Here is a 25993-nt window from a genome sequence, read left to right as displayed (position 1 = left end):
CTTTGTAATTGCTGTCTTAGTATTGTAATTTGGTCATTGTAATGGTTTCTAAGAAATGGAATGAAGTTGTTTGTTTGCCACAATTGGTTATTGTTATGGATTTTAAGATGAAAATGTCAAAGTCAATCTGCTAAAATAGCTATATTATGAAGAAAATACCATAATAACTAAACTGAAAATTAACAATGTGAATTTGCCAAAATAGCAGAATAACTAAATATACCATAAACATTGCCAAAATACCATAACCAGGGATATGTCATTCACAACCAAAAGACATGATCAGTTGTAGTACAAACTGCAAACAAAAAATATGACAAGTTCATCCCAAATATTCACTAGTTTATCTTAAATACATAACAAAGTTGGATCAATCTATAAGAGAGTCACAGGATCATCCTCAGTCAACCCTGGTCTAGGCACTCTTCTTTGCAATTTTTGTCTTAAGGCCCTCTGACTTGGGGTCCTAGTCTTGACATATTCCTTGGCCTTCCTAGTCTTATTGGGTGATTGGCTTGCACTTGTTCCAGTAGCGGCTAGTCTTGGTGTTGAGAATGGTTTGGTGCTGAATGTCCCAGTAGCAGTTGGTCTTCTTCCAATCTTATGAATTGCTTTGGTCTTGGCAGCAACATTGACTGCAAAACACATAACAAAGTCAATTACTTGTAATTTTGACCTCATTTTGCAAGAATTGTAATTAAGTACCACAACTACAAACAATACCTGAAGATGAATCATGATGCTCAATTGATGAACTGGAAGTGACAAACTTGTGGCCTCCTTTGGTAAACACAAACTTTTTGCCTGGACTGAGTGGTCTATTTTCAGAAGAGTTTTGTTGACTTCCAGAAGTTTTTTCAGGGTTTGGTTGGCTTGTAGAAGGGTGTGCAGGGTTTGGTTGGCTTGCAGAAGGGTGTGCAGGGTTTGGTTGGCTTGCAGAAGGGTGTGCAGGGTTTGGTTAACTTGCAGAAGAGTGTGCACGCTTTGGTGGTCTTGTTGAAGTGTTTGATTTTCTTGTAGAAGGGTTTGCAGGCTTTAGTGGTCTTGTGGAAGTGTTTGATTTTCTTGCAGAAGTGCTTGGTTGATTTGCAGAAGTGCTTGGTTGTTTTTGATGAGGCTTTGGTAAATGGGCTAGTCTTTCTTTTGGTTTAGAGTCACATGTCCTAGCATTGTGGCCCACTGCCCAACAATTCCTACAATGCATGTCTACTCCATGTTTTGTAACTTTGGTTGACCCAACTTTTGGTTCATGTGCAGCTCTAATCCTCTTTTTCTTAGGTCTGCCTGGCATAGTTCTAGACTTAGGGGGCAATGGTTTGGGCAAATTAACTGTTGGCCATGTGTCCATCCCACCCACTGGATACACAATCTTGTTATATGCTTGTATGTAATTGGCCTTCCTAAACTAGCAAGAGATGTACTCCTCTGGATCCCTGTTACACTTGTATATAGCTTCAATTGCATGGATACATGGAATTCCACTTAATTCCCACATTCTACATGTACAACTTCCTTCATTTAAACTGACACTATAAGAATAATTGTGCATTCTCACCTCAAAGATATTGTCACTTGCATGTATCACCAACCAACATGCCCTATCTTTCTTGATAAGTTCTAATTTGTTCCTAACTGCAGGACACACATCATGCTTCCAGTTTTCACTTATATCCCTCATTGACTCCAACCTAATCATGACAATAACCCTTAATGCTTCTAACAAAGTTATTATAGGTTTGTTCCTAATTTTCAACAGCACACTGTTCCAACACTCACTAAAGCTATTTTCAACTGCCTCACATCCTCTATGTATCTCAAAAAATGCCCTACACCAAGATTTGGGATTCCTTTCAATCAAATAATTATAGGCATTAGGATTAGCTACCTTGATTTCTTGCATAGCAGCCTCATACTGTGCCATATATGTGGACTTGGCAGCTTTCCAAAAGAGGTTTCTGAACTCCACACCACTGTAAAGCTTCCTGAAATTTTCATAAATGTGCCTGGCACATTGCCTGTGTTTTGCTCTAGGCATAACATCCTTCACAGCCTCAATTAAGCCCTGCATTGTTAATTAAGTCATTTTCAATATATATAAATGTAAGTGAAGCCTTGCATTGTTAATTAAGTCATTTTCAATATAAAAAATGTAACTGCAGAAACAAAATATACATTACCTTGTGTTGGTCTCATATTAGAGTTAATTCTGCACCATCTGGGCAATCAAGATCATGACTTAACAACTGCAGAAACCATGTCCAGTTATGTTTGTTTTCTACATTGACAATAGCCCAACAAATTGGGTATACTTGGTTGTTTCCATCCCTTCCAACTGCAGTTAATAATTCTCCACTTAATGGCTTCTTCAGAAAACAACCATCCAATGCCACAACCCTTCTACACCCAAACCTTCAACCCTGTTTCAACCCATAGAAACATGTGTAAAATCTGTCAAAGTATGTTTTACCATCAGGGTTGGTTGTAGTGCCTAATTGTACTGTGGAACCAGGATTTGTTTTCAAAATGGCTTGACCATATGAGTTTAGCATGCCATAATGCTCCTCTAAGGTTTTCTCATATTCTGTCAAGGCATATGTTCTGGCCCTTCTAGCCTGGTGACTTGAAATAGTACATTTGTACTTCTTCATAACCAAATTTTGAATCTCACACAGCCTGATTTCTGGTTGTGATCTAATCCTTTCAGCAAAATGTTTTCCTATCCACTTGTAGTTAACCAAAGAACCATACTTGAAGTTTATGGCACAGGTGTGTTCATCAACCAAGGACATTATTTGGAATGACTTCTCATTATTCAATCTGGCAAAAAATCTAAACTTGCACTTTTGTTGCTTAGCAGGGAACCTTATATGCTTTCTCTGTTTACCTTTAGATAGGTCAGAGATGTTAGGGGGTCTAGTTCTACACTTTGCAATTAAACTGGTTTTACAAGATCTCTCAAACCATAAGGTGTATCCATTAGCAAGTGCATAATAGGATAAACATTCTCTCAATTGGTTGTGGTCTGTATATAATTCACCCACCTGAGGTCTTCTCAATCTCCAATGTGTAGATGGATCATGAGTTGGGAATTTGGGCAATTCTGGTTCTGGTGGTTTCAATGGGTCATTGGAAGTCTCCCCATCCTTTAATTTAAGGGCTTCAATTAGTTCATTTATGAAATTCTCATGCTCAGTATGAACTGTTGTCTTAACACATTTTTCATCTTCATGACCTTGCGTATTACCACCAAGCTCAGGAAGTTGCCTAGGGGTTGGGATCTTGGCAATGGGGTTTCCTTTCCTAACTTACCTCATTTCATCTTCCCATTCACTTAAATGGTCTAGTGAGGCTACAGAATCCACATCAGAATCACTACTTGGAGCATATGATTCATCATCACTATCAAAAGGCTCCTCATTTGGTCATTTTGTTAAACATTGTGATGTATCGAAATGAGAAGAAAAAAGTGTGTATTTTATTTATAATGATATGGTTAAATCTCCTTAACATATGTAAAGATTTTTCATTTATTACATACTTTGACTTTTGTTAATACATCATAGTCAGATATTTGAAATTGTAGCACTATAATTCGTATATATGGTAAATATGAATACCATGGGTTGTCTTTTTTCGAAGAGTCGTTGCCACCGAAAGTGGAATGAGAGAGGGATAGACGGTTCCTTTCCCCCCAGATCAATGAAGAAGGGAGAAGTCACTTGATTCGGCGGCGTTTCGCCTTCTCTTCGCTCTGGACAGGAGCGTTAGTGGACACAGATAAATAATAAAAAAATATCAAAATCTTTAAAGTACCGTTAACATTCATAAAGATTTGTTATTAATTATAAATTTTGACTTTTTGATTATATGTGTCGTCTTCAATGCACCACTTTAGGAAATATGGTTTGATATTTTTGTACGTAATTAGATAATTGCTTTATAAGAATTTATGGCATGTTGCACTGTGAAATACTTATTTTAGTTACGCTCAAAATTGCTGTCAATATGTACATATCCCATTGTTTATTAGAAGTTTGACTTTTTTTAGTTTTAATTATTTGACTTTGAGTTTTAAGGGCTAAGATTAACTTGGTTATGAATTTCGATGGCTTAGATATTTTGTTTAGTTGATTTATTTCTCTTAGATATGGTGACCATATATATATAATTATAAAAAAAATGAAAATCGAAATATAACTCATATAAGAAGCTACATTGGCTGTTTCATTGAACAAAAACTCAGCCTTGCCTGTTTTAGTCAACGAGATTGTCTCGCTGGCTTAGGAAATGTAAGCAAGGCCTTGCAAAAAAGTAAAAGATCATTGGTTTTCTGGGTTTGTTAGGGGTTCTACGGGAGCGTTTTCCTGGGTGGCATCTTGTTCAGCTTTCTCCTGGGCAGCTTTGTACTCGAGGTATTCCTCGAAAGGGTCACCACCCGATGAATCACTTTCAGATCCTTCGTGATCTCTTGGAGAAGATGAAAGCCCATCTACAGAAAACCCTGGTACATAAGAGAAGCTGGGTCAATAAGTTTCTTGATGTCATTCTAAAAGTACTTCGTATGTATCATCATAAATAATAAAAGAGTCGACTATGGTAAACGAAACAATGAATATGGAGCATGTTACTTACACCTAACCATTGTAAGTAACTCAAGTTGAGTTGCATACTAAAGTGAAAGTAAAGTTGAATGGATCGCGTCACATGTTATTTATCATCTCTAAAGGGTTGTAAAGTAAGAAATCAGCTAAACAGAAATTGGTCAAATGTGGTTTCATCTCAAATTAGGTTGATGTAAAAGATAGTTTCATTTTAAGCTTAGATAATCAGCTGTTGCTTGTGGTATGAACATGCAATCAAAAGCTTAATATATTAATCCAAACATTAAAAACTGATTATTGGGAGTAACTAGTTCCAAAACACAAATCCAAATTTCCTAAACTGACCTTTCTTTGAGTTAAACTTCTTGGTGCGGTGCCGTATAAGCTTCTTAGCTTTAGTTATGGAGAGCTGCCTAGCAAAAGGAGAATAATCCTCACTATCACTCCATTCCCCAGGCATCCGTTCTTCTCCTTCATTTCTCATGGTGCGGAGCACAAATGCCCTGGCCTTACGGCGTTGTAGTGAGAATACTCCTTTGACTGATGTCACAAATCCATCTCCTGCTCCATCAGCAGGCCTTTTAGGAAAAGTTAAACCCAAATTATTGGTTTTTCCATTAGGTCCATCGCCGCTGTCACTGATATGATCAAGGGTGGGGACATCTGCTACATTTGGTTCTTTGGTCTGCCCATGTGTCTTGGTATTGAACTTCTTACCCTGTAGACATCAGATTGTAAGATGTTAAGTCAACAAAATAGACTGGTCGAATCAGGTCTAATCCTTACCCCAACATTGTCTCTCTAGCATTTCTGATTTTCTCTTAATCATTTAGTCATTCAATAGCTATTATCAAAATTATGTTACTTCAGCATCAGTCTAACTATTTAGAAATGGTGGTTTGGGAGGTTCATTACACTGAGAATAAACTTTTGGAGATTTCCGACCCATTTCTCCAGTTCTATCAGTTTAAATTGTTTCCTTGTAGTTCATACTTTTATGCTACGTGTAGCCCGTTCAACCTTTAATGAATAAACTGTAACCCAAGTCAACCCCCCTTGGGCTATGTTTACTCACAAGCCAAGGACAATCACAGAAAGAAGGAACACGATGATGTCCTTTCCCCTCGTGGTTGTTATCTAGTGAATGTTATTGTGCTTTTCAAATCAGGTGCAGAATTTATAATGGGCAAATTTCAATAAACAGAAATGTACCTTTGTTTAATTTTTGATAACTAGAATTTAATAATTGTGTTGTGTCTAGAACCAGTGTCTTAATGATAATATTTGTTTCTGAAATGTTCGAATAGAAAAGCTCCTGACATGATTGATAGTTTTCTAGACGTTGGATGGTTATAACGACATTTTCATGCTGGGAAATATTTGTGACCATTTTCGAAAATTAATTGAATAGTTTCACCAATAATAATTATCTAGGATATTTACCTGCATTCCCGTGACAGACTTCAGGACACTCCAAATAACATGCTTCTTGACTCTCGCAAACAGCTTTTTCCAAGTTCCAGTGAACTCAACTCGATGGAAAGAATCCATCAATAATCTCAGATCACTGACAGCAAATCTGGACCCTTCATAGGTCACTGATAGTTCAACCTGTTTCAATAGCATGCGCTATAAATATTATATACTAAAAAACATGAGTGCTCAATCTGGCAGTTTTGGATTCATCTAGTGTGGGTTGTTCAGGTTTTGGCCAACCACCCATTCACCCAAGACCTATAACAAAAATGTGTTATTTCAATTAGATTAGAATTGATTTGAGTTATTTGGATTGGGTATTTTGGCTAATTGGACTTGGGTAACGTAAAACCTCTAAGAAATAAACTCTAATTTAAGTTACGAGTAGGACCCAATCTGAAAGACAAAACCAAAACCACATAAGCCAATCCAAAGAAACTAAACAACAAACGAATTAGGTGAGTTATTTGCTATACCCAAATTACCAACACCTTTAGTAACAATGATACTTAATATAAAAAATACTGAACTAGAATTTTAATCTTTTGAATACCCACCTGACTTATCTTGATATTATGAAACTCTCTCAAAATGAGAGGCTTGCCTTTTTTGTCATCAGTTGGTTTGCCTGACTTCTTTTCTTCTTGACCAGAATGACTGTTCTTTGAAGCTTTCACAGTTTTTGAAGCTTTTGTAGCTTTTGAGTCCTTTTTGGGTTTACTCAACTCTTCCTGCTCAAGAGAACGCATTTCTTCTAGAAGTTCATTAGCCACGGACTCGGCTATACTTTCTTCCCATGTTTTATCAAAAGAAGAACTTCTTTTTAACTCGTGTGTTGGTTTCACTTTCTTTGCCTGCAGGCATTATACACAATAGTGCAATACAATTCAATACCACTTCTACCTACATGTTCAGCACGAGAATTTCACGTTCATGTATAGATTTAAAATAAACAACCACATGTGATATCCAATCCATTGAAATATAGCTAATACTTACCAAGGGATCGGCAGTGATTGATTTAGAGGATACTTCTAATTCTTTTGTAGCCTCATTCCCTTTTTTGCCTCTTCGTAAGCCAGTAGTTGTCGAGACCTTCCAAACTTCCTATTTGTTGAAAAGTGGCATTCAGTTTCACATTTTAAAACATCCAGAAACTTATAATATTATTGTTGATAGAGGGAGTCCAACCTGCCGTCGATGGCTATCTTGTTCCTCTTCCGGGAAGAAATACCCCCATATCATTCGGTACATCGTCTCAGTCAAATGTATTTTCAACGGGTGAACATCTGCCTATATATGTAATTAGTATAAAAGGCAAGATATCAGAAAAATAGGAAGATTGTCTCAGCAAACCAAAGAATGTAGGACCGTTTGATGAGACAGATAAAATAAAGTGGTTGCTACTAGTCAAATGGGATACCCTTTCCTTTCGAAAACCAAATTGTAATTATAAAACAGAAACAGTACAAAACAACATGAAGTATGAATGCTCCAAGACAGAGCAGTCCAAGGCAATAAGTATCCAGATGCATTTCCTAAATACCCTTTTACAATGGATTTAAAAGTACTGGTGGATCAGTTCGACTCGAGTCAACCAGATTTAGCCCAAACCCGTTTTGTACTGATATCCAAATGCCAACCACCCAACCCGCTCGTTATGCCACATCTATAATAAATGATACACTTCATCTGCAAATAAGAAATTTGGAACTAAATGAGGCCAAGAGGGTGGGAGTGACCTGGAAGAGTTCAATAGGTGAAGTGCCATCCTTTGGAGCACCTAGTTTTGCATCTACCCGAATCATCACTTTCCTGCACCCTCAAAAAATATTACTGTATCACTGGAAATAGGAACGAAATCCCAAAGATACACAAAATCTAACCAAAACATAGTGAAGTAAAAAACTCTAATAGTTATTATTCTACAATAAAGTAACGGTCAAAAAATTACTTTAACCGTCAAAAAATAACAAATATATACATACTTTCCCCATTCAGAAGGAGGATTCCATGCAGCTAGAAGTGTGTCAGATTTAGCATTAGGCAGACAGTTTTTCAAAACACAGTACTTTATTGTGAATCTGGCGACTCCAATATCTTGGTAATCTCTGTCAAAGTCATAGATCTGTGTATAAAAAGATCATTCATACATCAAGTTTCAACATATATGAGATCCATAAGAAAAAAATGATCGGAAAAAAACTATATAATTTGGGTTATATACATTTCAAACATGTAAACAAAAAGATTAGCATAAAATGAAACAGGTCAAAATTCATCCAAATGATATATTGAAATTAAACCACCTAATTTATTAGTCAAAGGTCTTGACCGTAAATGAGTTGATCTATAAGAATTTTTGATGAGGAAGTGCCCTGGGTCAACCGACCTGTTTCGACCTCTAGATATACATGTTCTGATCCGAATTTGTATTGACCCATTAACCAACTCGCTGACTGGCCTATTTTACCACCTACAGATTAAACTAAACGAACACAATTAATAATTTAAAGACTTGCCATGTCATTTATTTCAATCTCTGAGATAGCTTTTCCATCCAAAAGCATGCTCCATGCCACTTTTTTCAATTGCAAAGATAGACGCATAGCACATGATGGGCCTTTATTCTTGTCTTTCTCCATTAGCTGTTGCTGTGCAACTTTCCGCAAAACCATCCTCAAAGAAGCTGCAGCAGCCTTTCTGGATTTTTGTGAATTTACCAGTTCTTTCCTAAGTTTTTGCACCTGAAGGCAAGTTTCTAATTTTCTTATATATAACAAGTAGAAAACTACAATGGATTGAAGACCTACTTATGTACTTGCTCATAAACTTTAATCAAGTAAAGCTGATATCAATCAAGTATCTTTATTTTGTGTTATTAGTAATTATGTACATCTTTTTGCTTAATAATTGGGTAAATCGAGAGGAATCCTTATTTAGCTACCCGGGGAAAGGCAAGCCAGGCTTCGATGTATGCAGCCTAATGGGTATTCCCATGGCCATTTCCTAGACTTTATCCCTGGCCATTCCAAGACTCTTACCAAGTGAGCTTCAAAAAGATGGATCTCTATTTGCTTATGACATATATATTTATAAAAATAACTAAAAGCTTCAGATTTACCAAAATGGATCTGCTGGCGGTTAACATCCACAAATCAGCTTCCTTTTCTGAGGAAGTATCTACAGCAGTATCAGTTGGAATAGCGAGCTTCCGAATATCATCATAAATCAAGTTTTGTACTCGTTCTTTCTGTTCAAGATTGACTCTTTCTAATTCTACCTCTTCAACACCATCCGGAACCACCTCATCAGCTTCCTCCTCCATGTCTTCATCATCTTCTGCTGATGTAGGAAGACCGCTTTTCGGACGCCTGAATTATAAATTTCAATCAAATCGATGGCTACATATGCTTTGTAGTTAATCCTATGATACAAATCAACCATGAAGATCAGCTTTATCTAACAGTAGTACACTTTGTATTTGGGTCCTAATAATTCACACGTAATAGTATACTAATTAGTAGCAAAATTACTTCTTCATCATTACAGGCTATTGGTAGCAGGATCTTATATTTATATTGGTATTATATATAGACAGATCTCAATTTTACAGATTCAGGCAAACCATTCTTGTTCAGGTTGACTTGGATTTTGATTCTGACACTTTCTCTTGAGACAAATAGTAAGTGATGACCGAAATCTTACTTTGGAGGCCTAGCCAAGAGTAAATTGTTCAAAACATCAAGGATAACTTGAAACTGTCGAGATGTCATGGTTGCTATTATATTATCAGAATTATATGCAAGTTCCTTCAAAGGTTTCACCTGCAGAAGAAAGATTTCAACTTAATTTTAGCATGTTAAAGTGTACTGAAGTTACATGCAAGCTTTAGCTTCAACTGTCGGGTATTTGTTATGAAAATGTTATCAGAGAGTGGTCTTTAACTAAATATTGTTTATCACTGAAATATAAAAGCAGACTCCATTTGGAATTTTTATTTTTATGGTTCCACAGCATCCCCTTTCCTCACTGGCAGCCTTTACCATGTCCAATGGTCCGGATATCCTTCTGAGGTATGAGGTATGTCAGGTTCCAATTGAGAGGGCAATTTTATTAACAGCTCAAGAAGTTCAAAGTCCTAAAATAGACCTTTGGCACATCAATCAGTTATAAATATGACTTTTGGCAAAATGTGATTCGGGTAAATCCAACCTGAACAGTTTCCTAAAAAAAAGTAACCACATTTAACTTGTTACCGGCTGCCAGGTACTCCCAATTACCTTTTATAATCGAACATACAGGTAAATTAATAACTGGTTTAGATTCATATCATGAACAGGCAATCAGGCATACCTTCAAATCTTGAGTTCCACCATTATGCCTGGTGAAGCGAAAATACATATCACCAGGCATAAAAACTTGTTCAAGTAAAGCCCCGGTACGTTTAACTTTAGGCGAGCTCGTACTAATCTTTCTTAGCCACTGCACTCCAGCGCCAGGATCGACATCAGTTGGGGCAACATGAGCCTGCACGTGTTCCAACATGATAGAAAGCTCCGAGCGATTCCATATCAATTCAGGTTGACTTTCAGAATTAATTTCCCCTTCATTACCAGTTCCTTGTTCAATCACTTCAATACCAACCTTAAGAACTTTATGAAACGAACGAGCTAAAACTCGGCCACTAGCAGCAGCAAGCAAAAATCTACCCTGTTGATTATAAGATCTTTTAAGATATAAAAGTATGCTGTAACCATAACTAAGCAGCTGAAAAACAACCAATTTTTCTACAACCATTTAACTTTTAATCTTTTGAGTTTTATCACATCAACTTACATTGGCCTCTTCTGAGTGAAGATTGAATTGTGGCTCGATAACATTTACCATGAAATTACTAATTCCCTCCTCGTCCTCCTCGGAGTCATCAATATTGACATGTTTTGCTGTCAAAAAAAGCATGAAAACCTTTATACATGATGTTCTGTATAAAAGCCCAATATATGGGATAATAGGTCAGGTCATAAAAAAACAAGAAGCTTTTGACCTTTTACATATAAATGGGTTGACTTGGGTTGTCTTTTATCAAATGAGTCAAATAGTAAGTTCAGCTAAGACGACAACTAGGTGGAATAGTTAGAGCAGGTCAACCTGACTGAAAATTTCTCAAACTCTACCTTTTACGCATACTACCTACTCAGTCGTTGCTCTTCAAATAATTTAGATTGTAATTGTAATAATATTGGTTTTAATCATAACTATTGCACATATCTTTATCTTTATTTATAGAAAGATGGAAAAGATGAAAGTATGTGTAACCCAAACCCATTTGTCTGTTACCCAACCAGTCCAACCGTTAATGTTGTCACCTCTAGCTGTGTCGATACTTGATAGATCTTCAACACAAACTTTAAAGGGGTTTTGTACTTACCAATATCATCAAATGTTTGATGTTCAAGTTTATTTAACTTTGATGGAGACTGATCTGATTTAGAGTCATCCTTTTGATTTGCAGATGGACTTCCACTCTGACCAGTTGAAGTAGCCTTTGAGGCATCTTCTTGAGAAGGTTGGCTATTTCTTTGTGCCTGGGTCTCCTCTAGCAGCTTCCTCTGAGCATACAGACGAGAAGGAGAAGGCTTTGGAGGTGTACATGTTTTAGCTAATTCACTGCCCCATGATAAAATTCCATTTCTGTTTTCAATTGTCCAAAGTAGCTTCAATCCATAGACAAAAACCCGCTGACAACTATCAGCCATCACAACATTATATCCATCATCATCACTCGGGTCAGACCTGTCTCGTTCATCACTGTCACTTCCACCAGACACAGGTGTCACAAATTTTGTATCAATACTTTTTTTACAAGCTTCTTGCCATGCCAATAGTCTAGAACAATCTGCTTTCGGGGATTGCTTTCTGATTATAAAATAATCAGACGACAATATAAATCCATCGTCATGATTCCTTTCCTTACTTCCTATTGCATTACCACTGTTATCATTAACGATACCATCTAGTGAGTTTTTCTTTAAAGTTTGAACTTTAATGACACTTGTGTTATCCTCCTTATTTAGAAACACCTTAGGCATATACATATCAATCCCCTGGTAAACAAGATCAAGAAGATCGCGCTTGCTATCAAAGGTGAATTTCTGCTTTCCACGACCTAAATACAATTCAGATTTCATCTTTGTCATCTTAAAAGTCAACCCTTTAGCCGGATCATTTTCATCTATTGACATATGTCTTATAATGGTCGGGGTTGAATCAAATCGAAGCATAAATTCAGTCATCACTTTGTCTAATGACAAGTTGCCTGATCTAGGAACTCTCGGGACACCAAAACGAGGGTAACGAGAAAAAAAACGTAGTTTTACAGGAGGAAGGTAGTTCAAGTTTATGAAGTTCATCAGCCAACAAATATCGTGAAGAGCTACATTTATAGTAGGTGAACTAAGTGAAGCATTTGAGCTAGAAGGCCTGAGGGCCAAATTTACCCTAAGCGAGAGTGAAGTAGATCTAAAAGGATCATATATATATTCACGAGCAACACCCTCAGATGGAAGCGCAAACAAAAAATGGTTAAGTGGGGTACCGGAATCACAACCCCAATCCATATCAACCTCAAGAATAAGGGTTGGGGATACTAAGAAAGGGATCGGTGCACCAGCTGGAGGTTTGATGGTTGAGTTCCTGGCAAAAATTTCTAAACTGGTTGTACATATGTTCAAGTCCCCTGCAGAGATATGAATACGACCATCTGACTGCTGGATTTCCATAAATCCAGAAGACATTTGGAGTTTATCAGACTTTTCATATGGATCAGTAGTAGCAAGAATATTAAATAATGTCTCCGAAAAAGACAACGTCGTCTTCCCATGAATATAATTTCTCATTTCATCCCACCATGGCAAGCTTTTCTCTTTCTTTGGGGGAACAACGAACGGATTAGGGTCCCGGACACTTAATTTGGCCCGGCGTAAAGCCACAGTGAAGGCATAACTCAAATCGGCCAAGGCTGGTTCAAATCCAACTCCAAATGATACTTCTCCTTTCTCAAAATGTAATGGTAAATCTAGAAATGTTTTCATCGGTGGAGTTGTGCCGCTAACAGAACGATACAGTTCCACCTTCCTCCATTTTCCAATATAAACTTCATGAAGAGTTTGAGGCTGAAAAGGTGTCGCCTGCACTCCAAGAAAAGTGTTCAATATATCAAATTGTGGTTTTTATTGCTAGGAACAGAAACCAATTATCACTGTATAATCAATTTAGATAACCAACTAATTTTTTCAAATGTGAGTTACAGAATTGCCAGTTTTCACTGTGTCTACCACTAAAATAAATTTTGGTGAAACATGTTAGTGAACCATCATTTTGTTAGCATCAAGACTCCATGTACTGACTTGGATGACAGAAATATGATAGTTCAGTGACCTACATAGTAAAAACAGATATTTCACCGACCAAATAGTGAAAATTAGTAGATTACTCAAAATAATCAAGAAGTGGTAGTTGGTTGATATATCATGAACTTGACCATGTAACAAGAGCTCATATATTTCAAGTGAATTCTATAATTATGGACACAGTGTAATTTGACCTGTTGAGCTAGCACGAGACGACCTTCACATTCACCGGAAGTTGCAGCAAGAAGCGGATACGAATAGTCTCTTAGCTGAACAACAAGAGATCCTGCCTGCAATATAAGGTTACATCCATAGAGACGAGCAAATGGAATGTTACATTCCCGAGCAACTGGATCAAGTGCCTGCACAACTTCAATCATCCCCTCCTCCCCACCTTCAATTGCAGTCAATGTTACATCAAGTGTAGTACCAACGATTGAGAAAAGAGATGTTCTTGAGGCACTAAACTTAAACCCTGATTCAAATCCTTCACGGCATGCACCTGATCCTTCTGATATCACACGAGCCTGACATGCTTCGTAAAAAGATCGAAATGATTTCTTATACAATTCCTCTTTTTCTTTTTCAATAGATGATGCATCATACACACATGTCTTGTCTTGGCCATCCAATTGGATTTTTCCTTCATTAGAAGGATCTATGGTATCCACAATACCAGCAGATTGGCTCCCTTTAGAAAGAAGATCATCGAGAAAGTTCAAACGGACTGCCATTTCACGAGCATCATCCTTCCTTAAGTGATAATGTTCATCAAGCCATCCCTGCAACGGTTCCTCCTCAATTTCAGCCGTTAATTTACGTACATACAGCTTTACACGACCAAGTTTTGAAGAACTCTGCTTTTTAGGCTTTGCTTCTGCACTTGAACTCTCACTCACTTTTTTAGATGGACATATTAACTTCGTTTTAGCAGCAGCGACTAGTTTTAATGCTCGGATCATTTCCTCGATGGAATCATCAATTGCACGCAATTGCAATCTAAACGGCAAGCAAATATGCATATCAAGCCCTTGAATCACATAGTCCCACTTAACAGCTGGCTCAGATACATTAGGTATTCGTGAAAGTTGCATCCTACCACTTCTGAATACTCTTACTGAATTAAAACAAAGCATTAATCCTTCTAAAAGAATACCAATTTTTGCATTTTCTGAAAAAATTGACTCAACTTGAATCATTGTTTCAACACCGTCTCCAGCTTCAGCCATGACAGTTAGCATCTCGATATCAATAGCAAACAAAGATTCTTTCTTCTTTTGGTTTTGATTATTTTCCATGTGTACTAAATCCTCAGACCCTTCTTTCTTAAGTTCGGTATCCTTTGTAAGTACTTGTTCTTGAAGCTTATGATTGTGCACAAGTAGCTTCAACCGCAACCCGAGTTCAACTAATGCTAAATGAACATCAGGCTCCCACCTGGCAGTAATAGTAGTCGCACTGAAAAGGGAACAAACAGGTACCTCCTTAAGACCACCAGCTCGTTTTACAAACTTCCCTTTCTGCATGTCAAACAATGCCACCTTTGTGCTACAAGTGTCATCTTCCAAAATTTCTTGATATGCTGAATTGACTCTTTCAACATCCACCTGAGTTGAATGTTTCTCTTTGTTCAAAGACAAACTCAGATGAATAATCTCCAGTCCGATAGAGTACTTCACTGTTTTGTAGTCAGCAGAAGCTGTTGATGCCACTTTTGCATTACGTGGAGTTCCATCAGGCAACGTACAAATAAGAACACGACCACCTTGGGTTCCATAATTCACACGTTTAGGATCGTCAACAATTTCATGATCCAAGCTTACATCACCATATAGATTCACAGAAAAACGCTGGAGATTAAAATTAACCAATTGGATTCCTTTTCCTGATGATTTATTTGGACTTGGTGCTTCACTCTGTGCAGATGATGATTTACCAGATGGAGAAGATGGAGTTCTCAATAATTTCTTGAACAATAAAGCGGTGGATAACAGAGATTGGACTCGTTTGCATGTCAAGCACATGCCAATACCGATTACATCAACAGAGAGAACAGATTTTAAGTTGGAACTATCTTGTTTGACTAAATCCATGTCCTTTTTGCCAAAATTGAGGATGACTTTCGCTATATGCAGTACTGCAACTGTGTTTGTTTCCACAACAAAAAAGGTTGATTTAAAAGATTCTTGATTTTCATCAGCCATTTGAAAATTAAAATCCCCAAGTTCAAAGTCAACTACAGTGCCTGTATTAGATGTGTTGTTGGCAAAGAGATGAGATGACTCCAAGCAACCCTGCAACAAAGAAAACAGGATGCATAATAAAAACTATTAGATATATATATTCCATTAAGAATTTACTAATTTACACTATTACTAGACCTTATTAGCTTCATGCATCCAAAATGAAATTGCTTTTTGAGTTATTAGAAAATGAGCTCGAAATCAATTTAATAAAATTGAAATAAATCATCGGGCAATACCTTTACATCAATAAACTTACAAGTATGATTCAGTGAGAAGCTTACATGATGCAACAGCAATCCTTCCAAATTAAAAACTGCAATGGTCGCCTCAGAAGCCGAGAATGTACATGTCCACGTAATGATTTTAAAATCATCGACCTTTACTGGATTAACTTTTTCACCATTTGGCGCCTTGTTTTTCTTCTTAGGAGGGCGCAATTGCATCAGTGGCTTTAATCTTGCCATAAATATGTTATATTGTATTCCTCCCAGCTTAATATCAATTTCACATTTTATAGGTGATGTATGCTACAAAATGTAAATTAATTAGATTTAAAAAAGAAAAAAATTACTGTATTTAGTATAATTAGATTGCAACACAAGCTTATGAACTAACTAACCTCTAACGGTACATAAATGAAAGAAAGAATAGCAAGCTTTTGTAAATCAAGGAAAGAAGTTCCACCTTCTTTGATAATCTACAAGTGGCATAACGAAAAGACAAAATTATGTCCGAAAAATATGAATAAGTATTGAATAAATGAAAATGAAAAATTGTCCGTACATGAATCTCACTGAAATCTAACTGTAGATCAAGTTGTGTCGTTTCTCCAACAGATGGAGACTTTATGCTTTTAAACTGGATGGCCGTGATGTTATTCTCCAGTGTAACACAATGCTCTTTATGTACAAACTTTACGTCGACCTTTGGCAATGTCAGTGAAATCTAGTGTACACAGAGAGATATGATCAGCTTGTAAGATGAACTACAAGTTGTGTAAAAAGAAGTCGATCACTAACCTTTTCGGGAAAGAAAGAAGTGCACTTTGTGATGGCTGAAAGTGCATCTTGTTGCTTCTTGTTGGTTTGAGGGGTAGATTTGACGACAACTTGCTCAGCAACATGAGTGTTAGATGACTTGGTTTTGGAAATCAGGTCCTCATTCAAGTCTACACTAATCTCTCCCAGTGATATATCAGTGTTTCTAATGATTACACCCGTTTCTCTGCAATTATTATTATAATAAATACAAAAAAAAAAAAAATGCTTGGAAAACTCGGAAGCGGGGGGCTAAAAAGAACCGCAACACAAAACAAGAGTACTATTGACACATCTATGTGATTAATTAATTTGTAAGTGAAACAAGACTATTGACGCATCTCGAGTTATTTTTCGGTCGTAGGCTCGTAGCATCAAATCAAAAGGGTTTTCGGGTTTTGGATTTCGACTTTAAGGGGATAAACACAAAGGGTTATGAGTTCGTCATCAGGTAATAGCATACATACGTAGTGGTGTCAAGTGTGCCATCGTAGAGGGTTTTACTTTAAACCTTAATAATTATTATTATTATTATTATTTGATTATTGTAAGCTAAGTTAAAAGGTACATATTCACAATCTTTGTTAATTATTATATTACATATTATTTATTCCGCTGCGTACTCGTGATTATATGTACATGATAATTGTTATAAGTCCTAACATTAGATACACCTCTCAATGCTCCTGTAACATTACTATAACATCATAGGGGGGATTTCAACCCAATTACGTAAAATGGGTTCATTTGGGTTAAATTTCTCTCTGATGACTCAGATGATGTTACATTTTATATAGTTCTATTTTCGATTCTTTTGGTTGTTTTTCTTTTTGAAAATGGCAGTCTTAGCCAATGCAAAAGAAAAAGGTATTGGAAAATAATCTATTGAAGAAGAAAAAGAATACAAACCTGTGAGGAGCAAATTCAACTAAGAGACCAAATTCTTCACAGATGAAATGAGCTGCGGACTTCCCTGTTGTCGATCCATCCCCTGCAGATAATCCGTCACTGTCCGTCGATCTACATAAAGTATCACCACTAATATGCGGTTCACCCAGATGGATAACAATAGGCAAGATTTGCAACTTCAAATACATAGATGGCTTGTAACCTCGATCTTTATACATATCAACACCCAAATCTTTAATCTCTAGGGTTGCTTTCGGTGTCTGGCAAAAATTAATAGTAAAAAAAGGATTGTCTGGGCAAACTTTGCTGTTTGAAAAATATAGAATGCATGACACATAGTTAAAAGAACATGAAAGCTGAAATGGATAATTGTTCTTTAGTTGTAGTATAACTATTTAATAGAAGTATAGCCTACATACATGCTCAGAGAAGTGGATACACTTATGTAAGTAGTGCCCAACATATATATAACATAAAAATTGAATATCTGATAAGTTGTGGTTGCCTTTGGTACGCCATCTATATGCAATCCTATTATTGATATATCTTAGTCTGAAGACGTGTGCGGTGTGAACAATAAAAAAAATATCATAGAGCCAAGTAGCCAACTTAAGTTAGTTTGGTTTATCTCCTTTGTAGGAATGGTAAAATGGCTGCTTGAGTAATGGATCAAAATGGGTGATCTTAACATGTCAAAAGGGGTCACCTTTAGTTCACAAATTTCTACCATAATTATGAATAGTTAATCTCTTAAATATGATTACAAAACTACATATTTATAGTACTATTATTTTTTGTATATAATGATATACGAGATTGCATGCAAGAAAGATACACTTTGGGCATCTTTAGGCCCATTTGACCTGTTTCCGTTTTTAACTAAATCTTTTTATTTGGCCGATACAGTTATATATAGAGTAAAAGCCAAAATGACACATACATTGGTAATTAGTGAATGTGTGAAAATTGCCACATCTGGTACTCCTTCATGTCTAGCTAGTATTAATAACAATATAGGACTCTAATCATGCAGCCGTAAAGGTTATAGCATGATATGAATAATCATTTAATGTGCATTAAAACTTGATCAGCAATAACGAAAATAAAAATCGGGTAAACATAACAAATATGTGCATGAATTTTGAAATAAACTTACCTTCACAGCCAACTCTCTGACAGAAAGAGAGAAAAATCTTGCCACATTACCCACAACCATGACCTTTTTGCCTTGCTTACTAGCAGAACTCTTTGAACTCTTTTTTGGTTTTTGTGGTGTTGCTTTTTTTGAACTTTTGTCGGGAGTCCTCGTAATAACTTCTAGATCGCTTATCACAAACAGCAGTTTGGGGTCCCTAGAAATAAAACCAACTCCTAGTTTAACCAAGGATTTCCGTAAGCTAAGTTTGATTTCACCAACCGAAATAGATTCAACAGCACCCTGTAAAATTTCCGTCAACATCAAGATGAACATGATTTGATGTTACAATCCAGGTTTTGCTTTATCATCTCATCGAGGCCATCACGCTTAAGATGGATATGTGGATTCAATCAAATAGAAAATGAATCCTCATTCGTGTAACTAACTATCTTTAAAATAACAAAATATTTCATTGTCTAATATAGTATAAATTATTCTTTCAAGATGTTATATTTATCATGATTAATATAATCATAAAGACTATCCAAGAACTTCAGACTATGCAAGAACAAGCATGTGCATCAGCTAATGACAATTAATTTTTAACACTAGATCATTCAACATCCATACGGAATACCATATGGGGTCATAAATTTTCATAGACCGAACAAATAGGTAATAAAGTGACTTGAAAGAGAGCGATAAGTACCCTTTCGAACTTGATCTTAACATCCCTCAAACTTCTCCATCCACAGAGTCTAAGGACCACAGATGCTTTGAGGACTCGGCTCAAAAATGAAGCCACAAACCTGGAAGCAAATCTGGAAATAAATAAAAAAAGGGTATGGTAAGTATTCTGAAACTTGGAAGTAATATATAAAAAGGATCAATGTTTGGAAACGTATTCAACTTTCGTCCAAAATCTATTGTATGTATCCAACTTAAATTGCTACTATTGTGTGTAATTACACTTTAAAACGTTCCAATCCTATGTATCCGGTGATACTTTAGTCGATGTGGCACCTTATATAGATGACACCTCCGCAAAAGTAACGTCATATGCATACAATAGCAATATTTAAAAGTTGCATACAGATTACAGAAACGACCTAAGCTGGATACATACAATAAACTTTGGACTAAATGTATATATATTTTCAACCATTTGGACTAAATGTTTATATACAAAACTGCAGTATCCATCACACACACAATTAGAGAACTGAATCACATAAACATTCATGCAATTACTTTCACTTTCACAAACCGATAACAAAAAAAGCAATTATATATACATACATACTTGAATAAGTCTCATTAACGCCCAAATTCAAGATCTCCCATAATGCATGTCACATGATTGATTACTAAACTTATTTTAAACGTATGATATCAATATGGAATATTAGAATACGACGGTCTACATACCAACAATTTACGGGATTGGGTATTGTTATTGTTGCAGAGAATAAAACATGGATAGCAACAACAACAACAACAATAATAACAACAAAAACAACAACAATAATAATTAATTAATAATAATGAAATCAATAAAAAAAAAAAATAAGTTGATGGATATATATATATATATACTTACAATAAAATGAGCCAGAAAGTGACTGATGCGAACAGGAATATGAAGAGGAATTTAACGGGAGACATTGCTTTTTACAAAAAAAGAATAATTGTAATAAAAATCCTCTCCGTTTTCGATTTACTTTTCATTCACTTGTTGATCATTTCATTCCATAATTAATTTTGAATCTCGAAGACGTACGAAAAATGTTTGTGCAAAAGCACCAAGTATGCATGGTGCGAAACTGAAGAAAGTAATTTAGACAAGTGTTTGTTTGTTTGTAATTTTTTCGGGACAAAAAGAATGTGTTGATCCATGAAATGCTCACTAATTACCATATACGATCGAGCATAGTGGGGTGATATGTGATAAATGATTGATGGTGATAGCCAAATGCCTTAGTCGTACGGGTTTTGTATTTGAATTTAAAAATTCGTTAAAAGTATATCAAATGACATATCTAGTGAAAGAGCATGAAATTTTAAGAACATTTATACATTTTTTATAATTTATCGATATATGGTTTTTGAGATAAAAGATTTTGAATAAATTAGAAAAATAAAATAACTTATGGATTGAGGAAAAAAAATGAGTGGTTGAGATTTAAGAGAGAAAAAAAAAATAAGTAGTTGATATTTAAGGGTATTATAGGTATTTCCTAATAATATTAAGCAAGACTTAGGTGTTGATAATCTAGATTATCCACATAGGAAAAATGGACTAAAAAAGTGTTAATTGATGATCTCATCATCTAGTTTGAAAAGTCGGTTAGCAACAAATTGGGATATAAATATTTAGTTAGTATTGGGAATAGATAGCTTATATGAGAAGATAAGCATGTTTCCAAAAAATTAGATAATTTTACATCTTTCAATGCATCAGCATCTTTCAATGCATCTTTTAAATAAGGGGACGTGTAAGCCGACCACCCCTCATGTAACCCGACCACCCCTTTTGGAGCGACAGTCGCTCCTAAAGGGGTAGTAGGATACGACAACGGGCGACAGCATACGACAACATTACTATACGTTTCGTACCAACCCACCCTTTAGGAGCGACAGTCGCTCCAAAAGGGTGGGTTGGTACGAAACGTACAGTAATGTTTCTGTTTCCCCGTGACGATTCTTCGTTTATAAAATCTCGTTTCATATTCATTCTTGGAGCAACATTTCCCTTTTGATATTGAATCGTTTTGATATTCGATTGGTTTATATTCATTCATTTTGATTTATTGTTTTCGGGTTGGTACGAAACGTACAGTAATGTTTCTGTTTCCCCGTGACGATTCTTCGTTTATAAAATCTCGTTTCATATTCATTCTTGGAGCAACATTTCCCTTTTGATATTGAATCGTTTTGATATTCGATTGGTTTTATATTCATTCATTTTGATTTATTTGTTTTCGGGTTGGTACGAAACGTACAGTAATGTTTCTGTTTCCCCGTGACGATTCTTCGTTTATAAAATCTCGTTTCATATTCATTCTTGGAGCAACATTTCCCTTTTGATATTGAATCGTTTTGATATTCGATTGGTTTATATTCATTCATTTTGATTTATTTGTTTTCATTTATTACTGTTAAGTATTTTTATATTTTAGATGGATTGCTTGGAGGAAATTTTCTTAAATCCAAATGCGCGGAAGGTGTAAATGAAGAGTTTGTGTACGAAGAGGCCGATGACGAATTTGAATCCCCAGATGTCCGTGATGAATTTGATTACGATCACGATGTTTTTTATACCAAGGAGGTATGTATATAATCCAACCTTTTTCACTTTTTGTGTTGTTATTTTGTGAGTAATTGTATTTTGTTATTATTCATTAGATTTGTTGCTATAAAGTATGTAAGAAAACTAATTATTAAAACTACGGATAAAAATTGTTTATAAAAACATATTAAAAATTGTACGTAAAAATGTAGATTAACAAAAGCTATTAAAAGATTGTTAAAAAAAAGTGTACAAAAAGTGGATATAAAAAGTGTATAAAAAGTGTATTATAAAAAGTGTATAAGAAAGTGGATTATAAAAAGTATATAAAATAGTGTATTAAAAAAAATGTATTATAAAAAAGTGCATAAAAAGTGTATTAAGAAAAAGTGTATAAAATATTGCTATAAAAGTATGTAAGAAAACTAATTATTAAAACTACGGATAAAAAATTGTTTATAAAAACATATTAAAAATTGTACGTAAAAATGTAGATTAACAAAAGCTATTAAAAGATTGTTAAAAAAAAGTGTACAAAAAAGTGGATTATAAAAAAGTGTATAAAAAGTGTATTATAAAAAAGTGTATAAGAAAGTGGATTATAAAAAAGTATATAAAATAGTGTATTAAAAAAAATGTATTATAAAAAAGTGCATAAAAAGTGTATTAAGAAAAGTGTATAAAATATTTCAGGTGTTTGACACACACATAGATTTGGTAGACTGGGCTAAAAGAACGGCAAAGGAGCTTGGTTATGTGTTAGTAACACGAAGATCAAATGTCACAAAAGGCGGAGAAGTTAAAAAGGTGGTCCTTATTTGCAACCGTGGTGGAAAAAAAGATAAGCGGTCAACCGGGCACCCAAAGGGAGTACCAAAATTGACTGTCCATTCAAATTGGTAGGCCGTCTGACAAAGGACCATAGTTGGTGGGTTGAAGTTATAGATCACCGACATAACCATCCATCAGCTTGTAATTTGGAAGGTATTGCGTACGCAAGACGACTAACCGATGTTCAAAAAGAATTTGTGGACGAAAAGGCATTGCTAGGTTTAGGGCCAAATAGCATAAGGGACCAATTGAAGGATGCATTTCCCGGTATCTTGACCCGTTCACAAGACATTTCTAACTACCTGCGGCAACACCGGCTAAAGCACGCCCAACAACGAGGGGAAACTCGAATGCAGGTGAAATAAGAAACATACCTGCATGTGGATCATATAACTATATGTTTATTTTTTAAAAAAATACGAATTCCTTATACTTTGGTTGTTTACCCGTTGCAGATCGTGCTCCAATTACTATCTGACCATCAGTACACGTATCAGTACACGACGGATAGCAAAACCGGATGTTTGACCAATCTCTTTTTCGTACATCCTACATCACTTGACATATGGCGTGCATTTCCTTGGATCATTGAAATAGACGCCACGTATAAAACCAACGTTTACAACATGCCGCTTGTTGAGATTGTGGGTGTCACTCCAACTGGCAAGACATTCAGCATTGCGCACGCACTTATTGAAAATGAGCAACATGCGACATACACATGGGTGTTACAGTGCTTGAGGTCGACGCTCGAAGAAGGCCTCGTCGTGCGTGTGGCACTCACTGATCGGGATCTGGCCCTCATGAAAGCGGTTAAGGATGTGATGCCGGAAACAAAGCTGATACTGTGTAGAATACACATTTGGAGGAATATTGAGTTACATGCCAACCCATCGTTTAGGTCAAAAAAAGATTATGGTTTGTTTAGACACCGGTGGGATCAACTCGTAAACTCAATCACGGTTAAAGAATACGCAGAGAATGAGCAGCGGCTAAAAGTATTTTGGCAGATAAACCAAGTATATACATCCCGTCCCATACTGTTTTTATGATAACGCTTACGATGTAACCATGTAGCTAAATCACTTTTTATTTTCCTGCAGATCTTTATAAGTATCTACAAATACAGTGGCTTGCCTCGTACAAGGAGTTATTTGTGTCATGTTGGGTCGACCAACCCGCAACTATCGTAACTACACTACCAACAGGGTTGAAAGCGAGCATTCTTTGCTGAAGTCAGTTATGCATCAAAAGCGGCTTACGTTCCACCGAATCGTGGAATGTGTTAACTCTGTTGTCAGCGGGCAATACACCGAAATAAAGGGGTCACTGGAACATTGCAGGCAGTACAATCAAAATAAACACAACTATCCCTGCTTAAAGGATTTGCTCGGTAAAGCCTCCCATGTAGCCTTGCAAATTATGGTTGACGAAATTGATCGACTGAAAAATACAGTAAAAGGGGACGTGTCAAAGTGCGGGTGTACGGTATGGGCTAGTTGTGGGTTGCCATGTAGTTGTCGACTTCTAACATACATGCAGGAACGTAAGTACAGTTCATTCAGATACAAATGGTCCATTTTACTTAAAAATACTTAATGTAATATTTTTATTCCTGCAGGAAGGCGTGTACAAGAATATGAGATAGATGCATTTTGGTGCAGGCTCGATATAACCCCGTCCACCTGCCTGCCTGAAAATGTGAAGAAAGACTCAGATGATGACGAGCCTGTTGAGGCCTTTTGTGGCGAGGTTACTGCTGCCTTGGAACGACAACCCGTAAAACAAAGGAAAAGCTTGATGTCCAAAATAAAGGACCTCATCTATCCGGGTCGGTCCAAAATCAAGGATCCAGAGGTCCAAAAGAAAACACGTGGTAGACCTGTTGGGTCAAAGAAAAAGGTATATTATTATAGTCTAGCAAATTATTACTTGTTAAATACTATCATCTAACTTAATTATTCATTCATTCATTGCAGATGCCAGACTTGAACGTATCACCTCCGATGCCACCACCACCAAAGTTGAAAAAGTCAAGGTCTGTGCACGTGACCATACCTAAATATCCGGATACCGCACCAGACTCAGGCTCATGCTATAGAGACTTTCATCCGGCGAGACACAGTGAGCATGTGCCCACGCAGTCACGTTTCGCGGAGCCTGACACCGAATTACGGGAGGACACCCGTGGATATATTGATGACTTGATCCGATCGTCACAATATTCAACAGCAGGGCCGAGTAATGAGCCTACAACCGAAACCCCATTCTTAGATCAGTTGTTCGGCGCAGCCGAACCCGCGTACTATCCTGTGCCACCAACAGCACCAGCAGGCTTAATGGATCAGTTCTTCAGTGCCGATACTTATTTTCCTGCAGGTCCTAGCACTACGATGCCAGCTGCACCATCATCGTACTTTGATTTTTTCAATACGCCCACACAACCTTCGATGCCACCAGCACCATCACCTCCGATGCCAGCAGCACCAGCACCATCACCAATATCTCCCATGTCAGCTGAGCAGCAATTGGCTGCTCTACCAGTACCACCACCTAACACTAGCCCACTGCAGATGACGGGTATAAAGGGTTACCTTGACGACATACCGAATGTATTTAGACCATACGTCAAGGGGATTATTAATGTCAGGGGTGATGGCAACTGTGGATTCAGGGCACTTGCTGTTGCATTGGGATACGATGAAAACGAAGGTTACGAGTGGATCCGACTACATATGTTGGCGGAGTATGAAAATAACAAACAATTCTACGATGAACTAACAAGATGGGGACAGGTTGAAGCGAGCTTTTTGAGGGGTTATCGCGGTCTTATGTAGGGGTGTTTAGACCAACTGCCTACTGGATGCACATGACTATGGGGACTATGTTGTTGTCCAACAGGATGGGTATAGTAATTAACTGTTTATCTACTGCCGCCAGTTGGACTTCGTTCCCATTTACCTATGGTCCTGATGAGATGCCTAGGACAGAGCCCATATCAATAGCATTAGTACAGGGTCACAATCACTATATCATGGTGCAGTTGGAAGGTGA

The 25993-nt window shown here is 36.5% G+C and overlaps 2 protein-coding genes across 2 annotated transcripts; one reads left to right on the top strand and one right to left on the bottom strand.

The window, feature by feature from the left end:
* Nucleotides 1–4168: 4168 nt before the first annotated feature.
* LOC122586569 (protein SABRE-like) lies at nucleotides 4169–20486 on the bottom strand. The gene is made up of 23 exons (XM_043758552.1): nucleotides 20420–20486; nucleotides 19529–19640; nucleotides 18838–19119; nucleotides 17682–17941; nucleotides 16755–16959; nucleotides 16519–16680; nucleotides 16355–16432; nucleotides 16017–16262; nucleotides 13684–15783; nucleotides 11509–13267; nucleotides 10917–11023; nucleotides 10434–10790; nucleotides 9786–9904; nucleotides 9202–9451; nucleotides 8600–8824; nucleotides 8066–8205; nucleotides 7820–7892; nucleotides 7269–7370; nucleotides 7077–7184; nucleotides 6635–6931; nucleotides 6045–6212; nucleotides 4947–5319; nucleotides 4169–4501 (listed from the first exon to the last, which is right to left on the bottom strand). Exons 1-23 carry the CDS (start codon nucleotides 20482–20484, stop codon nucleotides 4320–4322), a joined length of 7770 nt encoding a protein of 2589 aa, XP_043614487.1. The 5' UTR covers nucleotides 20485–20486; the 3' UTR covers nucleotides 4169–4319.
* Nucleotides 20487–23214: 2728 nt separating this feature from the next.
* On the top strand, nucleotides 23215–24587 carry LOC122587614 (protein FAR-RED ELONGATED HYPOCOTYL 3-like). Its single transcript, XM_043759789.1, has 3 exons — nucleotides 23215–23295; nucleotides 23395–23937; nucleotides 24561–24587. The coding sequence occupies exons 1-3, from the start codon at nucleotides 23290–23292 to the stop codon at nucleotides 24585–24587; spliced, it is 576 nt and encodes a 191-aa protein (XP_043615724.1). The 5' UTR covers nucleotides 23215–23289.
* The last annotated feature ends 1406 nt before the right edge of the window (nucleotides 24588–25993 follow it).

This window comes from Erigeron canadensis, chromosome 2, assembly GCF_010389155.1.
Source record: "Erigeron canadensis isolate Cc75 chromosome 2, C_canadensis_v1, whole genome shotgun sequence".
NCBI classification, from domain to species: domain Eukaryota; kingdom Viridiplantae; phylum Streptophyta; class Magnoliopsida; order Asterales; family Asteraceae; genus Erigeron; species Erigeron canadensis.
The sequence above is the reverse complement of the archived record's forward strand: the minus strand, read 5'-3'. Positions and strand labels throughout refer to the sequence as shown.